Source organism: Phyllobates terribilis, unplaced genomic scaffold (genome assembly GCF_046119375.1).
Source record: "Phyllobates terribilis strain yellow unplaced genomic scaffold, ASM4611937v1 Scaffold_11__3_contigs__length_659146591, whole genome shotgun sequence".
Taxonomy (NCBI): domain Eukaryota; kingdom Metazoa; phylum Chordata; class Amphibia; order Anura; family Dendrobatidae; genus Phyllobates; species Phyllobates terribilis.
In genome coordinates this window covers 496625082-496649292 of record NW_027362771.1, presented here as the reverse complement: position 1 = coordinate 496649292, position 24211 = coordinate 496625082, and the positions used below count along the sequence as shown (strand labels likewise).

The following is a 24211-nucleotide window of genomic DNA, read 5'->3' as shown; positions in this document are numbered from 1 at the left end:
ACCTAGTTATGGCCGGAAGTCCTGGCCTAGTGTGAAGATGACCGGGTTCCATCAGCGCACAATGGCAGTAAGGAGCAGGGCCAAGAACCTTTAAGAACAGAGAGTGGAAAAAGTGAGAAGTGAGGTGCATATTAGTTTTTTCGGTCTTTTTTTTCGACATCTTACCTTTACTGTGCTTTAGGAGTCTTTCTATACCCCAGTATCCCAGAGCTTAATAAAGGAAATTGAATTTGCAGAGAATAAATTCACTGTAAATTGAATGTCTCGGAAAAATCCATGCGATTTGTCTCTAGTGATAAGTGTCATTATGGAAAAACCCTTTAAATGTTCATATTGATCAACCTCATCACAGCCAAGTGTATAATGTAAATAATCATTTTATAACTTCTCCTTTTTATCAGACAAACCCATGTAAGATAGCTTACAGGAATACTAAGTTGCGTATTAATAAAATCCATTAACACAAGTCATAAAATGAAATACAAGCTTTACTTAGAACAGAAGATTTCCTCAGTCTGAATAATGGCCTTTAAATGTTAGATTTATTGTGATATTTGCCATTTTTCTTCCCTGATAGGATGCAGTGGTGTTTGGCCATCCAGCTCCGGCACAATCTCTCATTCCATCAAGGAGAGATTATTATTCCACCACGTGCTCGGCTTCGGAAGCTTTGGAAAGGTCCTGATGGCGGAAGATACTTTAACCCATCAAGAATTTGCTGTTAAGATCATCAGCAAAAGAGCCCTGCTAGCCGGAGGTGATAGGCTGGATGTGATGGTGGAGAGGCGAGTTCTTCAGCTGGCATCTGGAAGCCCCTTCCTCGTCCACGCGGACTTTGGATTCCAGACCAAGGTAGAACTGTGACTGCTTAGTGCTGAAAGGTCTTGCCACTACTTTGATGTTGATGACCTATTCGTCTGAATAGGAGCTGTCCTGCAGTACCAAGAGCGACCACTAAACCTTGTTTGCTCCATACACTCTTTACATCCGGCTTTTGGCGGAGATGGTAACAGCTGATCGGACCCCACCAATCTGATATTAATGACCTATTCTAATGCTAGGTACATCATGAGAGTGAAAAACCCCTTTAACACTAGAACTACTGATGGAGTCATTTTGACTCCTTTCGTTTTTTATTTCTCTTCTGTGACTACATTTTTCAGAATTCCGGCTTGAAACTCGGTGACTTTTCCTCAAATATGATGTGAAAAAAGATTTTGTGAGAATAAATAATTTTGGTGAAAAATTTGCGCGTTTTTTTCAAAATTTACCAAGAACTATTGAAGGGAGTCATTTTGACTCCCTACTATATTTTGAGGTCCTTTTGTCACTAAATGTTGCTATAAAGTTTTGTGCATAATTTTTTCACTCTGTCTTATTTACCCTGATGTTCATATAGATGTAGTTCAATTTACATGTCAACTTTTCACATTTTCCTTGTGTTTTACCTGATTGTATTACTGTGTAATGCTGAACAAAATAGCTTGTTTACTCTAGGCTCTTATCTTATGCTAATGAAGGGTGGTGTTTTACTAAGGTCCTAGCAGGAGACAGTATTCTGGATAGTAACTTTACTTTCAGTTCAGCTGAAGAGACAAAGAGAACAGACGCAGACATACGAGCTCTGAAGACTCATACAGGTATGAATTGTTATGAAATAGTTTAGCTGTCTGTCAACTGATTCAGCCCACCTACTTTTGAAGGTGGCAGAACAGTTATTATTTCTTTTAGTTTTCATTTCATTTCTATTTTTCAACAGGGAACTATATAGAATTATGGAATTTGTGAGGAATATGGAGAGAAGACGTTTGATAAAGCCTCAGGATATTCTGGCTACTTTGCAATCCATACCGGAGGATGAATCGGAATCCGAATTGCAGGAACATGTATTTGATTCTGACAGTGATGAAGATTTCATTCCTCTGAACATATCAAGTGAATCTGAAGACTCAGAAAGAACAAATCCAGAAGGTAAGTAGTTATGTGTATTTATTTGTTCTTCCACACACTGAGTTTGGGCCTGTGCACACTAGCAGAATTCTGGCTGAATAGCCATCTGGATATTCTTGCCGCAATACAGGCCGTACCTGCCCGCTCATGCCTGAAGCTCCGCTCCAAACCCCGGGCTGGAGCCTCTGTCAGGTACAGAGCAGCGCTTGCTTACGCGCGAGCACGGCTCCGTCCCAGACAGCGGCTCCAGCCCGGGGTTCGGAGCGGAGCTTCAGGTATGAAACTCCGCTCTGTACCTGAGCGGGCAGGTACGGGCCGGATTGTGGTGAGAATATCCGGTCGGATATTCCGCCGCTAATCCAGCCAGTGTGCACGGACCCTTACAAAACAAAAATTCTAAATATTCATCAACTTTTTTACAGATATTCCAAGCACATCAACTGGGGATCGGGCTCATGCAGTTATGTTGCCTCGTGACCATCCTCCTGGTCGTGGACAGAAAAAATCAGCAAAACGTCCCAGAAATGAAAGAACAACAGATAACGATGGCGGCGAAGGTAATGCAACAACAAACACCAGAGAAGGCGAATCTGAAGGAATACTAGTTTCAGCGGATGGTATTCAATGGAAACCTGTTGAAATTGGAGAACACTTGCCTGGTAGGCGTGACAGCCAAAATATTCTTCGAGAAGCACCTGGCCCTACAGGATACGCCAGAAGAAATATCATTATCGATAGTCCTTTGAGCGCATGGCGTTTATTTTTTGATTCATATATATTGACACATATAAAGAACTGTACGCTTGCAGAAGCATGCAGGAACAATAATTTACAGTTTACTCTATCTGATGAGGAGCTAGATGCATTCATTGCGATATTCTATGCTCGTGGAATATCTGGCACGAACCGTCACTCGATTAGCAGTATTTGGTGTAATGACTGGGGAATACCGTTTTGCAAAGCGACAATGTCTAGGGACCGCTTTGTTGAAATTATGAGGTTTCTCAGATTTGATGAGAAATCTACTCGATCGGAGAGACTGCAAACGGACAAGTTTGCTCTATTTTCTACTGTGTGGGACAGGTTTATTGAAAATTGTATTGCGTGTTACAAACCTGGCCCATACATAACGGTGGATGAGCAACTTTTCCCAAGCAAAACTAGGTGTCCATTCACGCAGTACATGCCTTCCAAACCAGATAAATATGGTCACAAATATTGGCTAGCTGTTGATAAGAGGAGCAAATATCTGGCAAATGGCTTCCCTTATCTAGGCAAAGATGACACACGCCGTGCTGAGGACCGTTTTGCTGACCATGTGGTAATGAAGTTATTGGACCCGTTTTTGAAAAAAGGTCGCAATGTTACAACCGATAATTATTTTACTTCAGTAAAATTAGCTAAACAGCTAAAAAGCAAAGGAACAACCATCGTGGGAACACTGAACAAGATAAGGCGAGAAGTGCCTAAAGAAATAAAATCCATGAAAGAGGAATTGTACAACACTAAAGTGTTTAGAAATGAAGACAATTTTACACTTACAGTATATCAAGGAAAGCCCAACAAAAATGTTGTCATTTTGAGTTCCGTCCATCCAGATGTTGTTGTTCCATCTGATTCCGCTAAAAAAACTCCAGAAACGGTAAAGTTTTACAATGAAACAAAATATGGAGTAGATGTAGTGGATCAGATGGCACGAAAATATACCACACGAACATGCACAAGGAGATGGCCTGTTCATGCATTTGAAAATGCCTTAGACTTTGCGGGTATAAATGCATGGATAATATTCAAGGAGATTACCCACCAAAAAATGTCACGCAAGGCATTTTTGCAAACGCTTGTGAGAGAGTTGAGTGGTCCTTATGTCACAGATAGGGAAAAGGGTTCCACGTCCCAAGTTTCTACATGCTCAGAAGTGATGGTTCAAACAAAATTTTTCCAGATCAAAGAAAAGTGCAAGAAAAATAGATCTGTCGGAAATTGTAAGACTTGTGGTAAGTCTTTGTGTGGGCAATGTACTGCCATAAATCAAAGGCAATGCCTAAAATGCGAAACACCAAATGTTTAGAAGGTGAATTCTGCGCCATATTTTCATTTTTATGCTCCTCCACCTACATTTTCTCTGCTTTTTGTTCTTCAGTTGTTGTTTATATGTGTGCACTTGAATAAAAAAAAATGTTTGAAAAACGTCTATTATAATTATTGTTATTTTCTGTAGAAAAATAAGAAAAGCAGAAAAAAAACAATCAAAAGCATTACTGTTGGATCTCACAATAATAATACATTACAAAAAATATAATTATTAATAAATAACCACAAATGAAACTCTAAAAATAAACGAAAACAAGAAAGGAGTCAAAATGACTCCTTTCAGTAGTTCTAGGCGGGGTCACGAGTCCAGTAGTCCTAGTGTTAAGAAATGTCACTGAATGCAACCAAGTTTAACTGCTCAATGGACAATACCTCTGCCAGGGACAAACTGTACAGAGGTGATATAGAGGGGGTATTAATGTTCAGACCAAAATGGCTCTGTGTAGTCTAGAATGTGGCTGAGCTGAAATACCAGGCGCAGCTCATGGGCAGAAGCACTTTTTTCTGTGAGACAAGCAATTGCTTCCTAACCTGAACAACCCCTCTATCCCCATAAAGAAGCAGTAGAGGCTGTCAGAGAGCAGCAATTTTCAGTTCTTTTTTCATCTCCGCAGTCTAAAAGCTGTGACTTTTCTATTCTTCTGTCACCGTAGTTGTTTGAAGGTCTAGATTTAATTTTGCATGAAGCGCTGTATTTTTAATTGCACCATTATAGAGTGCACATATTGTATTGGATAAGGTGTATGCATTTTTTGTAGGTTGGATTGAAAAAAATAGCAAGTTTGCTGGTATTTTGGGGTTTTTATGGCACTTACATAATATGTTATCTTTATTCTCGGGGTCTTTATGATAATGATGAAACCAGATTTATATGATTTTTATGTTTTACTACATTAGCATACTGAAAAAATAAAACAAAACAAAAACAATTTTTTTTTGTGTTGGTGTTTTACAAGACTCGTTGGTATTATTTGGGAGTACACAACACTTTATAACCATCTTTAATTCCACTTTTTGGGAAGCGGGATACACAGAAAACAGTTACTGTATGGCAGCCCTATACAAAGCAGAGAGATAAGATTAAGGCTTTGATTCATTACTGCCTTTACGTCTGTTTTTTGTCTGGTTTTGTGTGTTTTTGCATTTTTTTTTGTTTGCACCCAATTCATTACTCTATTTGCGCCTTTTTTTAAGTCTATTTTGTATGATCTTGTCTGCATTTTTTTCACTTTATGGGTAGAGTTTAGTGATTCCAGATGTTTTTACCTGATTCATCAATTGTGATTTTTTTACAAGTTGCAAATATGGCACAGTCTTAATTTCAATGCCCTTTGGCGTTTTTTTTGAGTATGCTAGTTTTTTTGCCATATTTTTGGACTTATTCGAAAATGTGTGATTTTTGGGGCCAAAAAGTTACAAAAACACTTCAAGGCAGAAAACGAGCATTTTTTACTTTGTACCCAATTCTTGAATTGTGTGCGCCATTTTGAAGAATTTGGCACCAAAGTCAGCAACAAATACCACAAGACCAAAAAGTGAAAGTGATTAAAAATATTCAAATTATGAATCTGGGCCTATGTCTATAATTAAAAGAAAAATAATTACCAAACTTTGGCTGAAACAAGAATTTCTAAATGTATTTATATATTAGATATAATTGTTTAGAATTTTAGGGGTCACAGCAGTTAGGCCACCTTTTGTATTGAGTGACTACATATCTTACCAATATGCTTTAACTTTCTTGTAGTGAAATGTGTATTTGTCTTTACTGTATAATAAATGCTAATGTTCCATGTTACAGATGAATGTTTTTCTTGGTATGGAATACATGAGCTGCGGGGACTTTTACCAACTTCTACACAGGAAGGGGCCGCTTGACATCACCAGTGCCAGGTAATGTGTTAAAGGAGTTGTCCTGTCTCAGAAGAAAAATCAGCAGTCTCTCTATGTGACTGCAGACTGACAAATTGTGAAAGTATGCAACGCGCACACGGTCAAGATTTCCCTGTATACCCCGTTCAGGTGGGCGATCCTGTGATTACGGGTACAATTTTCATACTTGTGATCACATGCCGACTAGTCTCACCCGGCTTCATCAAATAGGAGAGAATTGAGAGACGTGCAGGGGTATAGTCGGCATATAATCATAAGTATGTAATTTGCATACGTGCATTCTCGAGGCTGCAATATTGACATTGTGCGCTGTTTACACCATCACGATTAGGCAGTCACATAGAGTGAATAATATAGAATAATGCTCCTATTGACTAATATGAATTCCCAAGTTTACTAACTATGGGATCTGATACTTATTCATTTTCTCTTTGTCAGATTCTATGCCACCGAACTAGTGTGTGGGATCCAGTTCCTCCATTCTAAGGGCATCATCCACAGGTAATTTAGTCAGTGTGAGGCTGAGTCACACCAGCGTATATTCTCTCATCTAAGAGAATCCAGACAATTATGCAAATCACATTTTGATTAAACTCTGAAAAGAATTTGATCATAGTGTGATCCAATTTTTTCTGATGTGGAGAAGATGGAAAAAAAATGTCTCCATCTTTTCCATTCTGTCAGTCTGTGGAAATCGGCCTGCACTCAGATGTCATCCGAGTGCAGTCCGATGTTTTCCATGGACTCATTGACTTGCATGGCCGAGTGAGATCCGTTGATTGGATCCAACTTGGGCGTTCTGCAATTGGTCCAAGGAAAAAAAATCAGACATGTACACGAGCCCATAAAATAATATTGGTTCCAGTGATATCCGATGTTTTGTCAGATCACACTCAGCCTGTGTTTTTTTTAAACAATGTTTTACTTCAAAGAAATAATCATTTGCTGATAAGCACAGGAACATTTTATTTAATCACATCCAATTGTGAAAATTATTATTATTCTAAAATCTATTGATTAAAATTAACTTTTATTCATGGGAAAACCCCTTTAAAGCTTAGCTGCACTCAGTCCCTCCACCCTGGCGACCTGCAGACTGATGCCCTGTAGCTGGTGTCTAGGAGTCCTATATGGTATCACTGTCAGGAAGCTGCAGATGAGCGGCCGTCACATGTAATACAGTGATCCCTGCGGTGGTACAGGGCATATAGTAAAGGAGTTATCTCAGAGGAAAGTACGGCAGTGAGAGAAAATATGTTTATTCTCGTATATCGTCATTTCACCACAGATATAAGAATAACACTTACTCAGGTTAATTTTCTTTTTCTTACAGAGACCTAAAGCCCGAGAACATCCTGGTGACTGATATGGGCCACATTAAGATCACGGATTACGGTCTTGCACTTGAGAACATGCACGGAGACCAGACAGCCACCAGTTTCGCTGGGACCATGGGTTACATGGCTCCTGAGGTGAGAATAGAATGTTTTTATTTTTTGTATTTAGAAGGATTCCGGATGCTTTCACATTGATGAGCTTTATTTAGGCTAGTTCATCAATATAATATCATTGAGGGTCCGATCACACTGATTAGCTGTCCTTACCCCTGGCTGCAACCTGATGTAAACAGAGCAGAACATCGCACCTCTGTACGGTTTAGTGGTCAGTGCCAAGAAATGCAGATCAGCCTGTGTTTCTTTCAATAGGGGCTAATCTGTAGTACCAGCAGCCGCCACTAACCAGTGAACGGTGCTGTGATGTCTGTTTATTGGTTATATCCAACCACTGGGGGAGGAAATAACAGTTAATCAGTGGGACTGCCGGGCGTTGGCCCCCGCCAATCTTATATTGATGACCTGTTCTGGTTATCAATATTAGAGCACTAGAAATCCCTTTAAAGTATTTTCAATATATCACCCATCCACAGAACAGGGAAAAAATGTGTGACCTCTGAGTGCTTCACTACTATGAGCCCCACAATCACCAAATGGGAGGAGCATCGTCTCCTATTCCTCCTAGCCTGCATGTCTACATAGATGGTGAACTATGACCAACCAGGTGCAATGCTGAGTTATACGGACCAGAGATGTCCTAAAGTGGCAATACCATGTGTAATAATGATACAGGCAAATCTATTATTTTATGTGCACTTATTACATTTATTAGATAACAAGTATCTGAAATATCAAGTACATCGGAGTAAGCTGCTCTGTGTATATAAGACAAGACAAGCCGCCACCTCAATACTATCAGCCATGTCACAGATAGCTCCTTAACCCCTTCATGACATATGGCGTACATGTCGGTCATATGTCATGTCCCTGCCTTTGATGCGAGGTCGCACGCCGAGCCCGCATCTTTTCCTGCGGATGATGGTTGATTTAATCTTTAACAGCTGCTGGTGTAACACTACTCCGCCTGCAGCCATTGACATGTTAGATCTCGCTGTCAATCTCTGACAGTGGCATTTAACATGCGCTGGCGGGGGTTCGCGTTTTTCTACACGCCCATCGGTGCGCCCCTGACATCATCACGGGGTGCTGATGGGTTACCATGACTTTCGGGGGTCGCTGAACACCTCCGTGCTTGTCATGACAGTACTCCTGTGAAAGCCAGCGTTTAGCTGGCATTCATAGGAGATTGTAATTTTAGCTATACATAGCAGTGCATCAGCAGTCAGACAGTCAAAGCTTTAATTCCCCTAAGGGAACTGATAAATATAGGAAAAAAAGTAAACAAAAAATGTTTTTAAAAATATAAGGAAACTAAAAAATACAGAAAAGTTCAAATCACCACCCTTTTGCCCCATTAAAAATAAAACAATTAAAAAAATAAAAAAATACACATATCTGGTATCTCTGTATTGCTGTGTTTGTAAAAGTCCGATCACTCAAAACATAAAATTAATCTGATCAGTAAACGGCGTAACAAAGAAAAAATCAAAACACCAGAATTAAGTTTGTATGGCCGCCGCAACATTGTAATAAAATGCAATAAAAGGTGATCAAAACATTGTATCTGCCTCAAACTTATATCAATAAAAATGCCATCATGTGCTTGGTATCTGCGTAATTGTACTCATCTGAATAATCATATTGCCAGGTCAGATTTACCATATAGTTAACATGGTAAATAAAACAAAAATTGTAAAATTTCACTTTTTTTGCAATTTTACCATGCTTGGAATTTTTTTACCACTTTCAAGTGCATCACATGATAAAATAAATTCCGTCATTCAAAACTACTGCTCATCCTGCAATAAACAAGCCCTCATACGGTTATGTGGATGGAAAAATAAAAAGTTATGGCTCTTGTAAGAAGAGAGGAAAAACTGAAAATCGCACGATTTTGAAGGGGTTAAAATTTGAGCTGGTAGCTCACTGAGCTCAGCGTTGTAACAATCGTATATATTACAATCATTCTGATTTTTCATATCATTTATTAATTTCATTTATGGAGCATAATTCTGAAAGATCCTTTTTGTCTCTTGATTAATTAGTAAGACTTACTGTCATTTAATATAGAATCCCATAACAATATGAGTGACATGTAAGAACGGTGATATACAAGAGGTAGCACTACTAATAATGATTCTCTATGGCAGATCATGGACAAGGAGGAGTATAACGCCGGAGTAGACTGGTACTCATTTGGAGTCATCTTAAACGAAATGCTTACCAGCGAGTGTAACTACCATCCCTCACTCTTTGATGAATCATCCTCCGGCGCCAAGGACATCATTGAACAGCTCCTCCAGGAAGATCCTGTCCAGAGATTAGGAGTCAATAGTAACATCCGAGAACATCCCTTCTTCCAGCGAATTGATTGGGTCTCAGTGGAAGCCCTTAGGATGGCCCCACCATACATCCATGTAGTAAGTATATGTACAGAATTGTCACATGAATCTGAATAAGATACTCTCCCACAATCTTCTACACTTTTGGCTCTGTGATACATTATGTTTAATATCAGGGTTGGAAAATAATTTGGACTACGTTAATGTTTACATTACTATTATAGACGATCGGGCTGGAAAATGTAATTTATTAACGGTGCATGCCTAGTCTATAGTATTGCACTTTTTTCAGACTCTTTTGCAGGCAATATGCAAATAATTAACTAGTTATATGTTCTGTCAGGTGCAAGTCATTTAATCTGGCAAAGAATTGCATAGGCATCTGTAGCTGGAGATAGAGAAGATCCTTGGCTAAAAAAAAAATGAAATGAGCTCTCCATAAGGACCACAATGTTTTGATAATATTTTAGGCAGACATGGAAGTGAATCTAAAGAAGATTAGTTTGCAATTTCAATAATAATTCTCCTTTTTATAGTCTCCACTGCTTATTTTGACCAGAAGAAAAATAAAACAACAAATATGAACCAATTTTGTCAAAAAACAGAACTGATGGAGCTGTCCCGATTTGGAAGAGTCTGTTAACAGATCAAAGTGTTCAGCGTTGAAGTGATATAAGTACAGATTGTACTTATTTAAAAACTTCTCATTCTAACCATACTTGAGCTATTGCCTATTGCCTGCACATAATTCTGCATCCTATATATGAAAAGACAGGAGTATGATTGGCCATACAGATAATTAGTGGCACTGGAGCTAACTGAAATGACTGAGCTGCAATGCTTGTTGTGCTGGTTTTGTGTCTACAATATTACATTTACATTTCAAAACATTCCTTAATATTGAGCAATGTTTTTTCTATACTTCAAGTCAAGACTATTTTGATTAGTCACCAATTTTCACCATGACTTTTTTCTGCTTCTTTCTATAGCCAACTAAGCCTAAACCAAAGTTCCGTGCTTTTAAGCTTGACAAGATCCAAGCGGCAGAGGCTACATTATCTATAACACCAGAGGACCAGGCCGTGTTCAGAGGGTTTTCATTTGTCAACTAGAAAACCCTCAACAAGACACCTGCTCAATAATATCAGAGCAAGCTGCATACCTGAGCTTCCAGAAGATCATGCAGAGAAGAGCAGAAGATCGGATGTCCAACATCATCAGGGACCTCCGCATCAATAACTATAAGTGATAAATATAGATAAAAATATGCAAGAAAGAATAAGTATAAGTTAGAAAAGATAAGTATAGGTAACAAAGTATAGGTAAGTATAAGAATAGAAAAGTAAGGATAAGTGTAGGTACAAGAGGATAAGTATAGGAAAAAAAGATAAATATAGGTAAGAAAGACTAACTATAGGTAAGTATTGGTAAGAAAGTATAAGAATAGGTAAATATAGGTAAGAGAGGATAAGTATAAGTAAAAATGATAAGTAAAAGGTAAGAAAGGATAAGAAAGGGCAAAAAAGGATAATTATAAGTAAATATAGGTAAGAAAGAATGAGCATAGGTAAGAAAGAATAAGTATAGGTAAATATAGGAAAAAATGATAAGTATAGATAAATATAGGAAAGAAATGATAAGCAGAGGTAACAAAAGATAAGTATTAGTGTTGAGCGAGTATGCTCTGTCCGAGTATGCTCGGGCAGAGCTCCGAATATTTATAGCTGCTCGGTGATAAGGTTGCATCGCTCCTGTGTGAATGATTTGCAACTGTTTGACAGTTTTATTACATGTGAGGAATGTGTAAGAAATAGACATTCCTCACATGTAATAAAACTGTCAAACAGTTGCAAATCATGCACACGGGAGCGATTTAACCATATCACCGAGCAGCTATAAATACTCGGAGCTCGGCCCAAGCATACTCGGCGAAAGTGTTAATAGAACATACTCGCTCAACACTAATAAGTATGCATAAAAAAAGATAAGTAGAAGTAAAAAGGATAAGTGCAGCTAAATATAGGTAAGAAAAGATAAGCATAGGAAAAAAAAGATCAGTCTAGTTAAAATAAAAATATAGGCAGGACTGGATAAGTCTAGGTAAGAAAATATAAGTATATGTAAGGATAATTACTGGTAAGTCTAGGTAAGAAAGGATAATTAGAGGTAAGTAGAAGTAAGAAAGGGTAAGTATAATTAAAAAAGGAAATATATAGGTAAGAAAGGAGAAGCATATTTAAAATGTAATTAAAAAAGTATAGGTAAAAAGGAGAAATATAGGTAGGAAAGAATTAGTATAGGTAAAATAGGATAAGTACTGTTAAAAAAGGATAACTATATTTAGCATTCAATTAAAAAAATAAAAAAGTATGAGCATAGGTAAGTAAGGAAAAGTTTACGTAAGAAAGGATAAGCATAGGTATGTAATAATAAGTATAGGTAAGAAGCACGAATTCTCAATAATCAACCAGTGTAAGCCACCTTTAGTTAGACATACGCTTTAAATAGTCTAAAAAGAAAAATAAGACAAACATATATATTAGATATGTATGAAATATTCCATGTAAAGGTGTGACAGGGCCCCATCCAGAGCTGACACTGCAGTGAACCAGGGATTAGCCAATCGCCAGTATTTGGGGTCAGGAAGGAATTTTTCCCCACACATGGGGTTGTTTTGCCTTCCTCTGGTTCACATCCTTTTTATGCAGCAAATCCAAATATGGCACTGGATGATTAAATAAAACTAAATTGGATAATAGATAAGAATAAAAATGAATGAACTCTATTCATTGTGTCGGTGTATTCTTTATATTTTGTTCATTCTGCTGTGACTATTATTTTGATTTTGGACTGTTGTAGTGAATGTTACAAATGGCAGGGAATTAAGAGTTAATCAGATTTTTTTTGCGGGAAGCTGAGTCACATGATCTCACTGCCGATTCTTTCCCATCATGTCAGTGATGTTATGGCCATCTGTCATATGGATTTCTCAGACCAATGTCACTGCCCCAATATGCACCGCATCATCAATTACATGTTGTACATGGGATAGGGCTAACATCATCAGCTACTGCTCTGTAAACCAAGTGTAGTCTCCTCCATTAAAGTCCCTGCATATCACAGATCATGTAGAGGACAGTGTGAAAACTCAGGGGTCAGTGGGTGCTCTTGTCCTCTGGCCCGGTGGTCTTTAGAAAGATTGCATGGACAAGGGCTCATACAACTGAACGCCCACTCTCTTTTACGAAGGGTAGAACATTACTCAGACAACACAGGGTGATGGTAAACAGTGTGGCAATAATTTATTGAACCACCAACAATCAATAACATATAAAACAGTCTCAACAACTACACAAGATGGGGCAAATTACAGAGACTCACCCTTCCACTGGCTTGCCAGGATTTGGGCAGTGTAATATGGGTCCAGGTGACCTGATTTTCCCAACCTGGATTCTTCAAATCGTATCTGAGAGTTCAGCAATGGTCAATGGAGCAGTTCTGTATTTTCCAGCCAGGGCTGTGGTCCCTTAGGCTGACATCCTGTAGAATTTCCCAGAACAAACACAGAGACCCCCTTTTTATTGTTCACATTTGTCCTTTCAAGACATCATTCACAGGTCAAGGGTCAGGGATCATGATATTAATTCACAGTGCTTGAAAATCCACAGCTCATCCCCTCAGTGTTGGCTGGCAAACACCCTACAATTGTATTTAACATATCTAGCAAACATCCATTGTTCAGAGTACCTGTATTGCAAAACTGGCAGATGGTACTTTGTAAGAGCTGATATAAGATGTGAATAGCAGCCATTCATCAATTACCAATATCACCTCAAGTGATCAGCATTCAGGCTTATACAAACAAATAGCTGTGTTGAGCAACCAAAGAAGATCACAAGTTCAAAAGTCAACCTAACAATAAAGGTGTATGATTCCTGACCTGTGGAATGTATGTCTGGCATAATTAAGAAGAAAAGCTGTGTCGTCCCAGACTGTTATATTTCATAGCAACTGTACTTAACCCACGGTAGCTCCATACCATGCACCATTTCAGTAGCCTCCTGCCTATCACATGTGGGAAGCTATACCTGGTGCAAGGGGATCTAATAGGAATAGAATATATTAGTTCAGCAAGAGATGAATGGGTTGGATTTAGATGGAAAAAGGAGGTGTCATTGGCCTTACAGAACAGTGGGGTATAGTGGCAGGATAAAGGTTGTGGAAATGGATGCCACAATGTAAAGTTTCTATAAAGAGATAAGAATGGGGGTGCAATAGTGCTGTTACCCAGGCAAACAAAATTAAATAAGTGAAAATATGCTTACCTTGCAGGGTTGTGTCATGCACAACTCATATATTGAGCGTAACAGAGGGCTGCTGGAGACACCAAACCTTGGTGGTTAACAACATAAAGGAAAAGATGACAGGTGTCGGTAGTTCCGCGCTCCTCCGTTAGAACCGATGATACAGAATCCAGGACTTGTGTTGTGGATTTATTCTTTTGACAAGCTAAAAACAGACGCGTTTCGTAAACGTCCCGTCCACTTCATCAAGTGCATAGCTTAAGAGATGTTAACAGCAGAGAACGTATATACACATGGAAAGTGAAAAAAACTGGCGCCAAGGCACCAGCAGCCATTTTCATTTAAAAATTAAACCTTTACATATTCCTTAAAAAAGTGTGTCTATTACCGTCATTAAGAGAACAATTATAAAAAAGTAATGAGAATTGTATAAAATTGAAATAAAAATTGAAACGTCTTCTACATAAGTTCCGTGAGGAAAAAATAAAATAATTTTTTGTGTATGATGATTCAAACCTGTTATCTCTTTGTGCCCTATACCATATAAAGACAACATCCATGGTCAGTACCTCTAGACCGTGGAAGTATCTGATAGCTAGTGGACGTTGTTTAGCTGCCTTTTTAAGAAGGATATAATTATAAGATAGTACTAACAAGGAAAACATGATTGTAGAAAATTGTATATTTATAGTGAAACAGTGACAAGTGTATGCATATGCATCCAACATTGCCCATATCCCTATCACTGAGTCAATTGGATTGATGATATACAAACTGGACACATTGAAACCACGGGGTTTAAATGAGGTTACAGATACCTTTCTCTAAAAATACTGATATTAAGACTCAATATCCCCATTTACATGCTAGGGTGTTCCATTGCATCACAGCCCCTTCCGTCATCACAGGTTATAGAGACCTTTCTCCAAAAACACTGGTATGAAGGCTCAATATCAACATTTACCTGCTAGGGTGTGGCATCACAGCGCCTTCTGTCACCACAGGTTACAGAGACCTTCTCTTAAAACAATGATATGGAGGCTCAATATCCCCATTTACCTGCTAGGGTGTTGCATCGCAGCGCCTTCCGTCACCACTTGTCTAACATCCAATTCTTCTCTAGCTTTCTCCCATCCTGCCCGTTCTAAAAGGTTATCTGATGAGTAGTGTTGAGCGATACCTTCCGATATCAGGAAATATCGGATCTGATTGGATCGGCCGATACCCAAAAAGTATCGGATATCGCCGATACCGATACCGGAAACCAATGCAAGTCAATGGGACACAAATATCGGAATGAAAATAAACCCTTTCTTTCCTTGTAGGTTAATTCTACATGAAGGAAAACAACTAACAATAATGTAGAATGCATTACATGAAAAGCCGGCAATTCAGCAGCGGCATGCACCGGTACCCGACAATTTAGAACAGAAAGAATAGAGCTTCACACATAGATTAGATAGATAGAAACATGTCAGTCACATATATATATGAAGTACAGTGACAGTGTTGCTTACTGTACTTGTCATTTAGTGTAAAGGATTTATTTAAAAAAATATTAGTGTTCTCTTGCACCGTCTCTTTAAAAAAGCCGGACGGCAATTCAGCAGCGGTACCTGACAATTTATAACAGAAAGATAGAGCATCACACATAGATAAGATGCATAGAAACATGTCAGTCACATATATAAGAAGTACAGTGACAGTGTTGGTTACTGTACTTGTCATTTAGTGTAAAGGATTTATTTAAAAAAATAATAGTGTTTTCATGCACCGTCTCTTTAAAAAAGCCGGCCGGCAATTCAGCATCGGTACCCAACAATTTACAACAGAAATAATAGAGCATCACACATAGATTAGATAGATAGAAACATGTTAGTCGCATATAAAAAGTACAGTGATAGTGTTGGTTACTGTACTTGTCATTTAGTGTTAAAATAAAGGATTTATTAAAAAAAAATTGGCGTGGGGCTCCCCGTAATTTTAGTCTCTAGCGGAGGTTAAGGAGACAGCTGGGGCAGATGTTTGAAGCCTGGGAAGAGGGTAATACCCACGGAGCTTCCCAGGCTACTAATATCAGCCCCCAGCTGAATACCTAGCCTTTACTAGCTATTAAAATGGGGGACCCCCAGAAAAAAATGACGTGGGGTCCCCCCTATTTTAATAGCTAGCAAAGGCTAGGCAGACAGCTGGGGGCTGATATTAATAGCCCAGGAAGGGTGCCATGAATATTGGCCCCCTCCCAGGCTGGAAACACCAGCCGTCAGCCGCCCCAGAAATGGCGCATCCATAGGATGCGCCAATTCAGGCACTTAGCCTCGCTCTTCCACGCTGCCCTGGTGCGGTGGCAGTGGGGTAATAGGGTTGGGGTTCATGTCAGCGCCAGCTGCCATGAAGCCCAGGTTAGTAATGATGGGCATCTATAAGACACCCCCATTACTAACCTACAAAGTGTTAAAAAGAAAAAACACACACTACACCCAGAAAAAAATAATTTATTTGAAATAAAACACACCATTTTATTTAATTCTTAGTTTATTAAAAAAAAATAGTTACCTGTCCACGTTCCTGCGCTGATCTCCCATGCACAGCTGTCACATCTGGAGATGGTGACAGCTGTGCATGGCTGCTGTAAGCTCACATTGCAGGGAACACGTCCGCTCCCGGCAGCGTGAGCCCCTGACTGAGGTCACCGGAGTGCATTCAGGCAGCGCTGCTCCGGTGACCTACTGTACGGCCCTGCTGTACCGAGGGAATTTCTCACGGTACAGCAGGGCCGTAAAGGAGTTTACCGGAGCAGCACTGCCTGAACTCCGGCGAACCCGCTTATGCAATGACGGGGCTGCTTTACGGCCCTGTCAGCGGTTCAGAGCGGTCACATTCTATGTGGCTGCTCTAAACTGGAGATCTTCGTGGGACACTCGTGGACTACTACGGAGGGGTAAGGATAAGGTTGTGGTTTATTATTTTATATTTTATTACAGGAGATCGATGGCTTCGGGGAATTAGGTGTCTAGGTGAGTATAGGTGTAGTTTTTTATTTTTTACTTTATTTTAGGTGGCGATCGGTGGGGACAGGTAATGTATAAACTAATTTATTTTAGGCAACCACTGGCCACCAATGAAATGTATTCAAAATTTTTTGGGGACCAAAAACAAAAAAAAAATATGGGGGCCTAAAAAAACAAGTATAGGGGCAAAAATAACACATGGGGCAGTTTAAATAGCAGGATCCGGCTGATGGGAGCTACTGCTCCCATCGAGCTGATCCTGCTGGCACGAGTGGAGGGGGAACAGACATAGGCCGATGGGAGTAGTAGTGTCACATCGGCCTATGTCAGCCTGCACGCACACACCCTCAGACATCGCACAGACACCCACACACACCAATCATGACTGGTCTGATGGTCTGCGAGGTGTGGCTGACCTGTGCAGCCGTGGGAAAGTTCATGTGAGTTCATGCAATGCAGTCAAGCATGAACTCACATGAACCCTCTGAGGGCACCGCGGCGACTTCAAATGAACAGCTGATCAGCATCACCTGATACTTCAGCTGTTCATTTGAAATAACCGGCGGGAAAGCGCAGCACAAAACGGGAAAGCCGGCGGTGAAGTCTTTTCACTGCCGGCTTCCCCGCCCGGGTCCTTTGCTCCCTGCTCCTTGGTGCTGTGCTCCCCGCCCTGTCCTAACTTACGATCGGGATGGGAGGTGGCGAGGGGAGCGGAGGATCGGGGTGGGAGGCTGCGGGGAAGCAGTATGGGGCTGTGTGATTGTTTAAAAGCCGGCGGGCGGTAAAAAGCCGCCTTCTTTTAAACAATCAGGAGAATTCTCCCACGCTGGGATGGCATTCTGATGACAGGCTGGATCACAGCTGAGTGCTGCCATCCTGCTTGTCATCCTTCAGAGACACTGCAGAGCGCAGGCATTATAGGAACTTCCGATTCCGGTATTCAATATTGTAAAAGTATCGGAACTCCGTATCGGAACTCCGATACCGCGAATATCGGCCGATACCCGATATTACAGTATCGGAATGCTCAACACTACTGATGAGTCTATATTATAAGTTGTTCTCCCACATCAACCACAACACACCAGTGTGGGCACAGGCTTTTCTCCTGCTCAGGACCGCAACATACCAGCGCGGTTCCCGATAATCAAAAGTATGGAATATATCAGCCCATGTCAATTCATTTCTTCACTTGCTCGGTCATCCCCCTCTGACTGATTAAAACTGGTTAGGATTACATTATATTGCACGATGTACAGGAGGCTATTCATTCATAAATCCAATTGACTAACATGATGGTGCAAGGGGGGGGGAGAGAAAATGAACAGGAAAAAAAGTACTGGCCAAAAGTGAGCAAGGACGCTGATCAATGATGTGCGTCACTGATGAGCACTGTAGGATGCATTATTGTGTATTAGCATGGTTATGATTTTATGATATGGAGGGGACAAACACATATATGTATGTATTGTTATATTGATATTACCATGAATTATGTCTCCACGGCTGCACATCCTTTATTCACATAGCCATTTGCACTGTGCACTTTTTCTTCCATTGCCTGTTTATTATTTTTATTATTATTTATTATTATTATTAAAGCGCCATTTATTCCATGGCACTTTACATGTGAAAGAGGTTATACATAGCAAAAACACTTACAATAATTTTAACAAAAAAAGTTAGCGACTGGTACAGGAGGAGAGAGGATCCTGCCTGCGAGGGCTCACAATCTACGACGAATGGGTGAGGATACAGTAGGTGAGGGTAGAGCTGGTCGTGCAGCAGTATGGTGGAGCGGTGGCTACTGCAGGTTGTAGGCTTGTTATTTTTTTTTAATGAATAAAGATTAATTTCATTAATATGTATTGTGGCCTGTGATCGTTTTTTTGCTCTTGTTGCTTTGCATATGTCTGCATATGTTTGTGTGTGCGCACATTTCTGCGACTCGTATACGTGCAAGTCTGCATGCGTATATGTGAGTGCATGTGTGTATCTGCATGTGAATGACCATGTGTGTGACAGCCTGTGTACATACTGTATATAGGGTGCTATGTGCGGCCTCATGCTGTGTCTACGGAGCGCCGTGCGGCCTCATGCTGTAGCTGGGGAGCGCCGTGCGACCTCATGCTGTATCTGGGGAGCGCCGTGCGGCCTCATGCTGTATCTGGGGAGTGCCGTGCGGCCTCATGCTGTATCTGGGGAGCACCGTGCGGCTCATGCTGTTTCTAGGGAGCTACATGCGGCCTCATGCTGTATCTGGGGAGAGGGTATTTGTACCATAAATAGTTTATTGCCTATCCACAGGATATGTCATCACTGTCTAATAGATGCACTCCAATTTCCACTGAATAGAGAAATGGCCATGAATATTCGTGCTCCTCTTTATTGATTTCCATGGGGGTTCCGGAATAGATGTAAAAGCAGAATAGGGAACACCCATTCTGAAAAAAGGTGTGGCGTCCAAATGTGAAAATGGCATTTATCTGACATTCATGGCATATTCTTCGGACACAAATGTCTAAGATGGGAGTACACCTTAAAAGTTGATCTGTTAGCCACTTTCATATTACACACTGCAAAACTCATTAATTATGTCTCTTAAATCTGATGAAACTGGTGTAATTATCGTGAGAATCAATGTCAAATGGCTGTCTAATTCTCAACTTTAAAATAGCATTTGATGACTTAGACACATAACAAATCATGTTCAAATTAGGCAGGAAAACATTCATATTGCATTATACAGCCCTGCGGGGCAGCACGGTGGCTCAGTGGTTAGTACTGAAGCCTTGCAGCACTGGGGTCCTGGGTTCAAAACCCACAAAGAACAACATCTGCAAGGAGTTTGTATGTTCTCCCCATGGTTGGGTGGGTTTCCTCTGGGTTCTCCAGTTTCATCCCACACTCCAAAGACATACTGATAAGGAATCTAGATTGTGAGACCCAATGGGGACAGTGCCCATAATGTCTGTAAAGCACTGTGGAATTAATGGCGCTATATAAATTTGTAAAATTATACAGCATTATACAGCCTTTCTTGAAGGGAACATATAGCATTATACAGCCTTTCTTGAAGGGAATCTGTCACCCCCTGGAATATTTTAAACCTATTACTATGGGCATGCAGGTGACAGAATTGTTAAAATAGTCTTACAGATCAACTTCCCCCACATTTTTATTGTACAGTACACAGTCTGGTTTGCGGACCTGTTTATAGGTACCTTGTACAGCTGTGGGGGTGCTGCCATCACCATGTACGGTGGTCAAGAAAAGGATATCCCACCAGCATGTTGTCGTTACTGTGGGCTCTGATCTCACCTTTTCTGAGCAGCTGCCCAATTAGTGACTTAGGAAGTCCTCTCTGAATTTTGTGGACAGTACCAAATACGGCAGTAGCTCTGGCAGAGAGGAATATGAAGAGAGGGATGCTGGTATAAAACTTATCTATGTAGGGGTGATAACTTTGATCCAGCATTGGGTGAACCAAATCCCACACAATTCTCCTACCCACTCCCAGGATAGGGGGCATTCAGAGGATTGAATCCAGGTGTCCTTCCCTTCATAAACCCTAAATCTGTGGGTGAATCCTGAGGTACTCTCACACAGCTTGTAGAGTTTAATTCCATATAAACACCTGAACAAGGAATGTATAAGCGGGGCCCAATTGCAAAACTAGACAACCAACAGGAGATTAGACCCCTAAAATATAACTTTTATTCGAATATGCTAAAAAGGACTCAGTATTCACCATAACAACAAACACAAAAACAAGACAAAGTGCCAGGGAACAGGGATAAGTCACACATCAGTCAGGAAGGATTACGGGCTCTATCTATCCCTATTTTGTCCCTAAATTCTCTCCCTTCCTGACAGCGGAGGTTGGCACCCTAATTTTTGCTCCGTGGCGCCCCCGTTCAACGTCGGTGTCCCTAATATCCCTGGTAAATATCTATCTTTATATTTAAAAAACCACAATCGTGAATAAAAGATAGAGAAAAGTGAACGTACAGATTAAGAAGCCGACAATTCATCATAGATATGCATTTAAGGAGACCCATGTCTGTATATTGCGACAATAATAATAGCCCTGGGAATTTTTAGAAGGTAAGATTTGTCTCAAGATAGCTGGTTTATTACATTCATACATAAACCAGCATATACTAAATTACCAAAGCTAATAAAGCTGGTTCTGTTATATATGAGACTAATCCCTAGAAGTAATGCCCACAGACCGGTATCACATGTGCATCCTGCTCTATGTCGTTCTAAGTTGTCAGAGCCAGAATGTGATATAGACTGTAACACATACAAGCAAAACAAATGACCAATTCTAAATGCATTAAAACAATCTCAATATCATTTAGTAAGGAATAGCATTTATCATTGGTAATGCATTATGTCACATCTCAAAGATATCAAAGAAATAACACAAATCATTAGTGATTCCTAATATCCTATCTCAGAAAATACAGGGACTTAGCACTTATCATAGATAGTCCCTCATATCATGTCCCAAATGCAAAGACAGTCTGATATCATATAAATAGATAGGGAGCAACACTTATCATTGATGATCCCTCATATCTCGTCCCAACGCGTTTCTCCCTGGTACTCTCCAGGGTTCATCAGGGGAACTGGAGAGGCAATCAATCCTTCTCTCCAGACGCTCAGTCAGTGCTGCATATCATACCAGGGAGAAACGCGTTGGGACAAGATATGAGGGATCATCAATGATAAGTGTTGCTCCCTATCTATTTATATGATATCAGACTGTCTTTGCATTTGGGACATGATATGAGGGACTATCTATGATAAGTGCTAAGTCCCTGTATTTTCTGAGATAGGATATTAGGAATCACTAATGATTTGTGTTATTTCTTTGATATCTATGAGATGTGACATAATGCATTACCAATGATAAATGCTATTCCTTACTAAATGATATTGAGATTGTTATAATGCATTTAGAATTGGTCATTTGTTTTGCTTGTATGTGTTACAGTCTCTATCACATTCTGGCTCTGACAACTTAGAACGACATAGAGCAGGATGCACATGTGATACCGGTCTGTGGGCATTACTTCTAGGGATTAGTCTCATATATAACAGAACCAGCTTTATTAGCTTTGGTAATTTAGTATATGCTGGTTTATGTATGAATGTAATAAACCAGCTATCTTGAGACAAATCTTACCTTCTAAAAATTCCCAGGGCTATTATTATTGTCGCAATATACAGACTTGGTTCTCCTTAAATGCATATCTATGATGAATTGTCGGCTTCTTAATCTGTACGTTCACTTTTCTCTATCTTTTATTCACGATTGTGGTTTTTTAAATATAACGATAGATATTTACCAGGGATATTAGGGACACCGACGTTGAGCGGGGGCGCCACGGAGCAAAAATTAGGGTGCCAACCTCCGCTGTCAGGAAGGGAGAGAATTTAGGGACAAAATAGGGACAGATAGAGCCGGTAATCCTTCCTGACTGATGTGTGACTTATCCCTGTTCCCTGGCATTTTGTCTTGTTTTTGTGTTTGTTGTTATGGTGACTACTGAGTCCTTTTTAGCATATTTGAATAAAAGTTATATTTTAGGGGTCTAATCTCCTGTTGGTTGTCTAGAGTTTAATTCCATACCTGGCCCTCTTACTGGGTAGGTATTGCTGGAATTTGAGCCTCCCCTACATTTCAGTATTATCAACTCATCCACACAGATGTCACTTTGGGGAATGTAAACTTCAGCAAACTTATTGCTGAAGTGATCAATGACCGGCTGAACTTTGAAAAGTCAGTCAAAGTTGGGGTCATCTCGGGGTGGACGTTGTGCATAAACATTGTAATGCAAAAATTTGTGGATGGACTCAAAGCGTTTGCAAGTCATAGCCATGTGAAGCATCAACACTCCAATATTGCCGAAGTTCTGGGTTCTACACAATCCTCATATGAAGAACAATGCCCCATCATTTCTACTGCATTTATGGGAGTCCAGTTAGAAAATGATGAAGTGGGGTTTTGGGCCAAAAATTTTGGGCATATAAATTTGTCTGGGGCACCATGAGGTTGACAAAATCCTCAGACAAAAAGACTTTGAAAAAGTTGATTTCTGTGAGCCTGGAAGTGTCAAATTCAATTCCTAATTGCGCCACAAAATCAGAAATCTGTATTTCGTAAACTTCGGGGGTGAAGTTCGTAGGGGGTCACTAACAGTGGGCAGTGGCTCAATTGCGGTCATGGGGAGTTTGCATGGCAGTTTGGTATCACTTGAGGAAGAGGAGGGGGAAAAATAGAGGAAGGTGGCATCCTCTCCCTCACTATGAGGAATGGTATGAGGAACGGTTAGAGGATTTGGGAATGTTTAGCTTGCAAAAGAGAAGACTGAGAGGAGACTTAATAACTGTCTACAAGTATCTCAAGGGCTGTCACATTGTAGAGGGATCAGCTACATTCTCATTTGCACAAAGAAAGGCTAAAAGCAATGGGGTGAAACTGAATGAGAGACGGTACAGATTAGATATTATAAAAAACTGGCCAAAAGCGAGCACAGATGATGATCAGTGATCTGCATCACCGATCAGTGGCTCACTGGCTGCAGGACACATGCATGGAGGTGGTACAAAGGGGGGGGGGGGAGAAAATGAACAGGAAAAAAAGTCCTGGCCAAAAACGAGCATGGACTCTGATCAGTGATGTGTGTCACTGATCAGCGCTCAGCGAATGTAGGACGCACAAAGAAACTGCCAAAAAAAGAACTATCAACTACTGATCGGCGATCAAATACTGATCAAAGCTCCGCGGCAGAAGTGGGAGTGGGGAAGGAGTTAGAAAGAGGGGATAAAGAAGGTGAGGGGGCTTTGGGTGGGTTAGAAAAAAAAGGGGACAGGTACAGGTCAGAAACGGATCAGGATCATCTTCCTTCTTCTAGCAGTAGCAGCAGCAGAGGATGTGATGTCACAGGCTTTAAAAAGTCTGTGGTACTAGAAGGCCCAGCAGATCAGCAACAGAATGACACAGAGACTGCTCTGCAATGCCTACAAGCTGTAATGAGGCTGAGCGGTCACTGTGAGATCAGACCATGTCTCTGCTCACTGATTGGTACAATCATTCGATTGCTCCAATCAGTGCTGTGCTGCTGACGCTGTGGTCTCCTAGCACCAGG

General features: G+C 40.4%; 1 protein-coding gene across 1 annotated transcript in view; it reads left to right on the top strand.

Moving 5' to 3' along the window:
• The first annotated feature begins 1322 nt into the window (after nt 1–1322).
• The window catches only part of LOC141167313 (uncharacterized), a 103867-nt gene continuing 80978 nt past the window's right edge, over nt 1323–24211 (top strand). The window contains exons 1-3 of the mRNA XM_073654739.1: nt 1323–1640; nt 1760–1971; nt 2373–3592. Of these exons, the coding sequence (XP_073510840.1) occupies nt 1776–1971; nt 2373–3592 (1416 nt within the window). The 5' untranslated portion in view covers nt 1323–1640; nt 1760–1775. The remainder of the gene's footprint in view (nt 1641–1759; nt 1972–2372; nt 3593–24211) is intronic.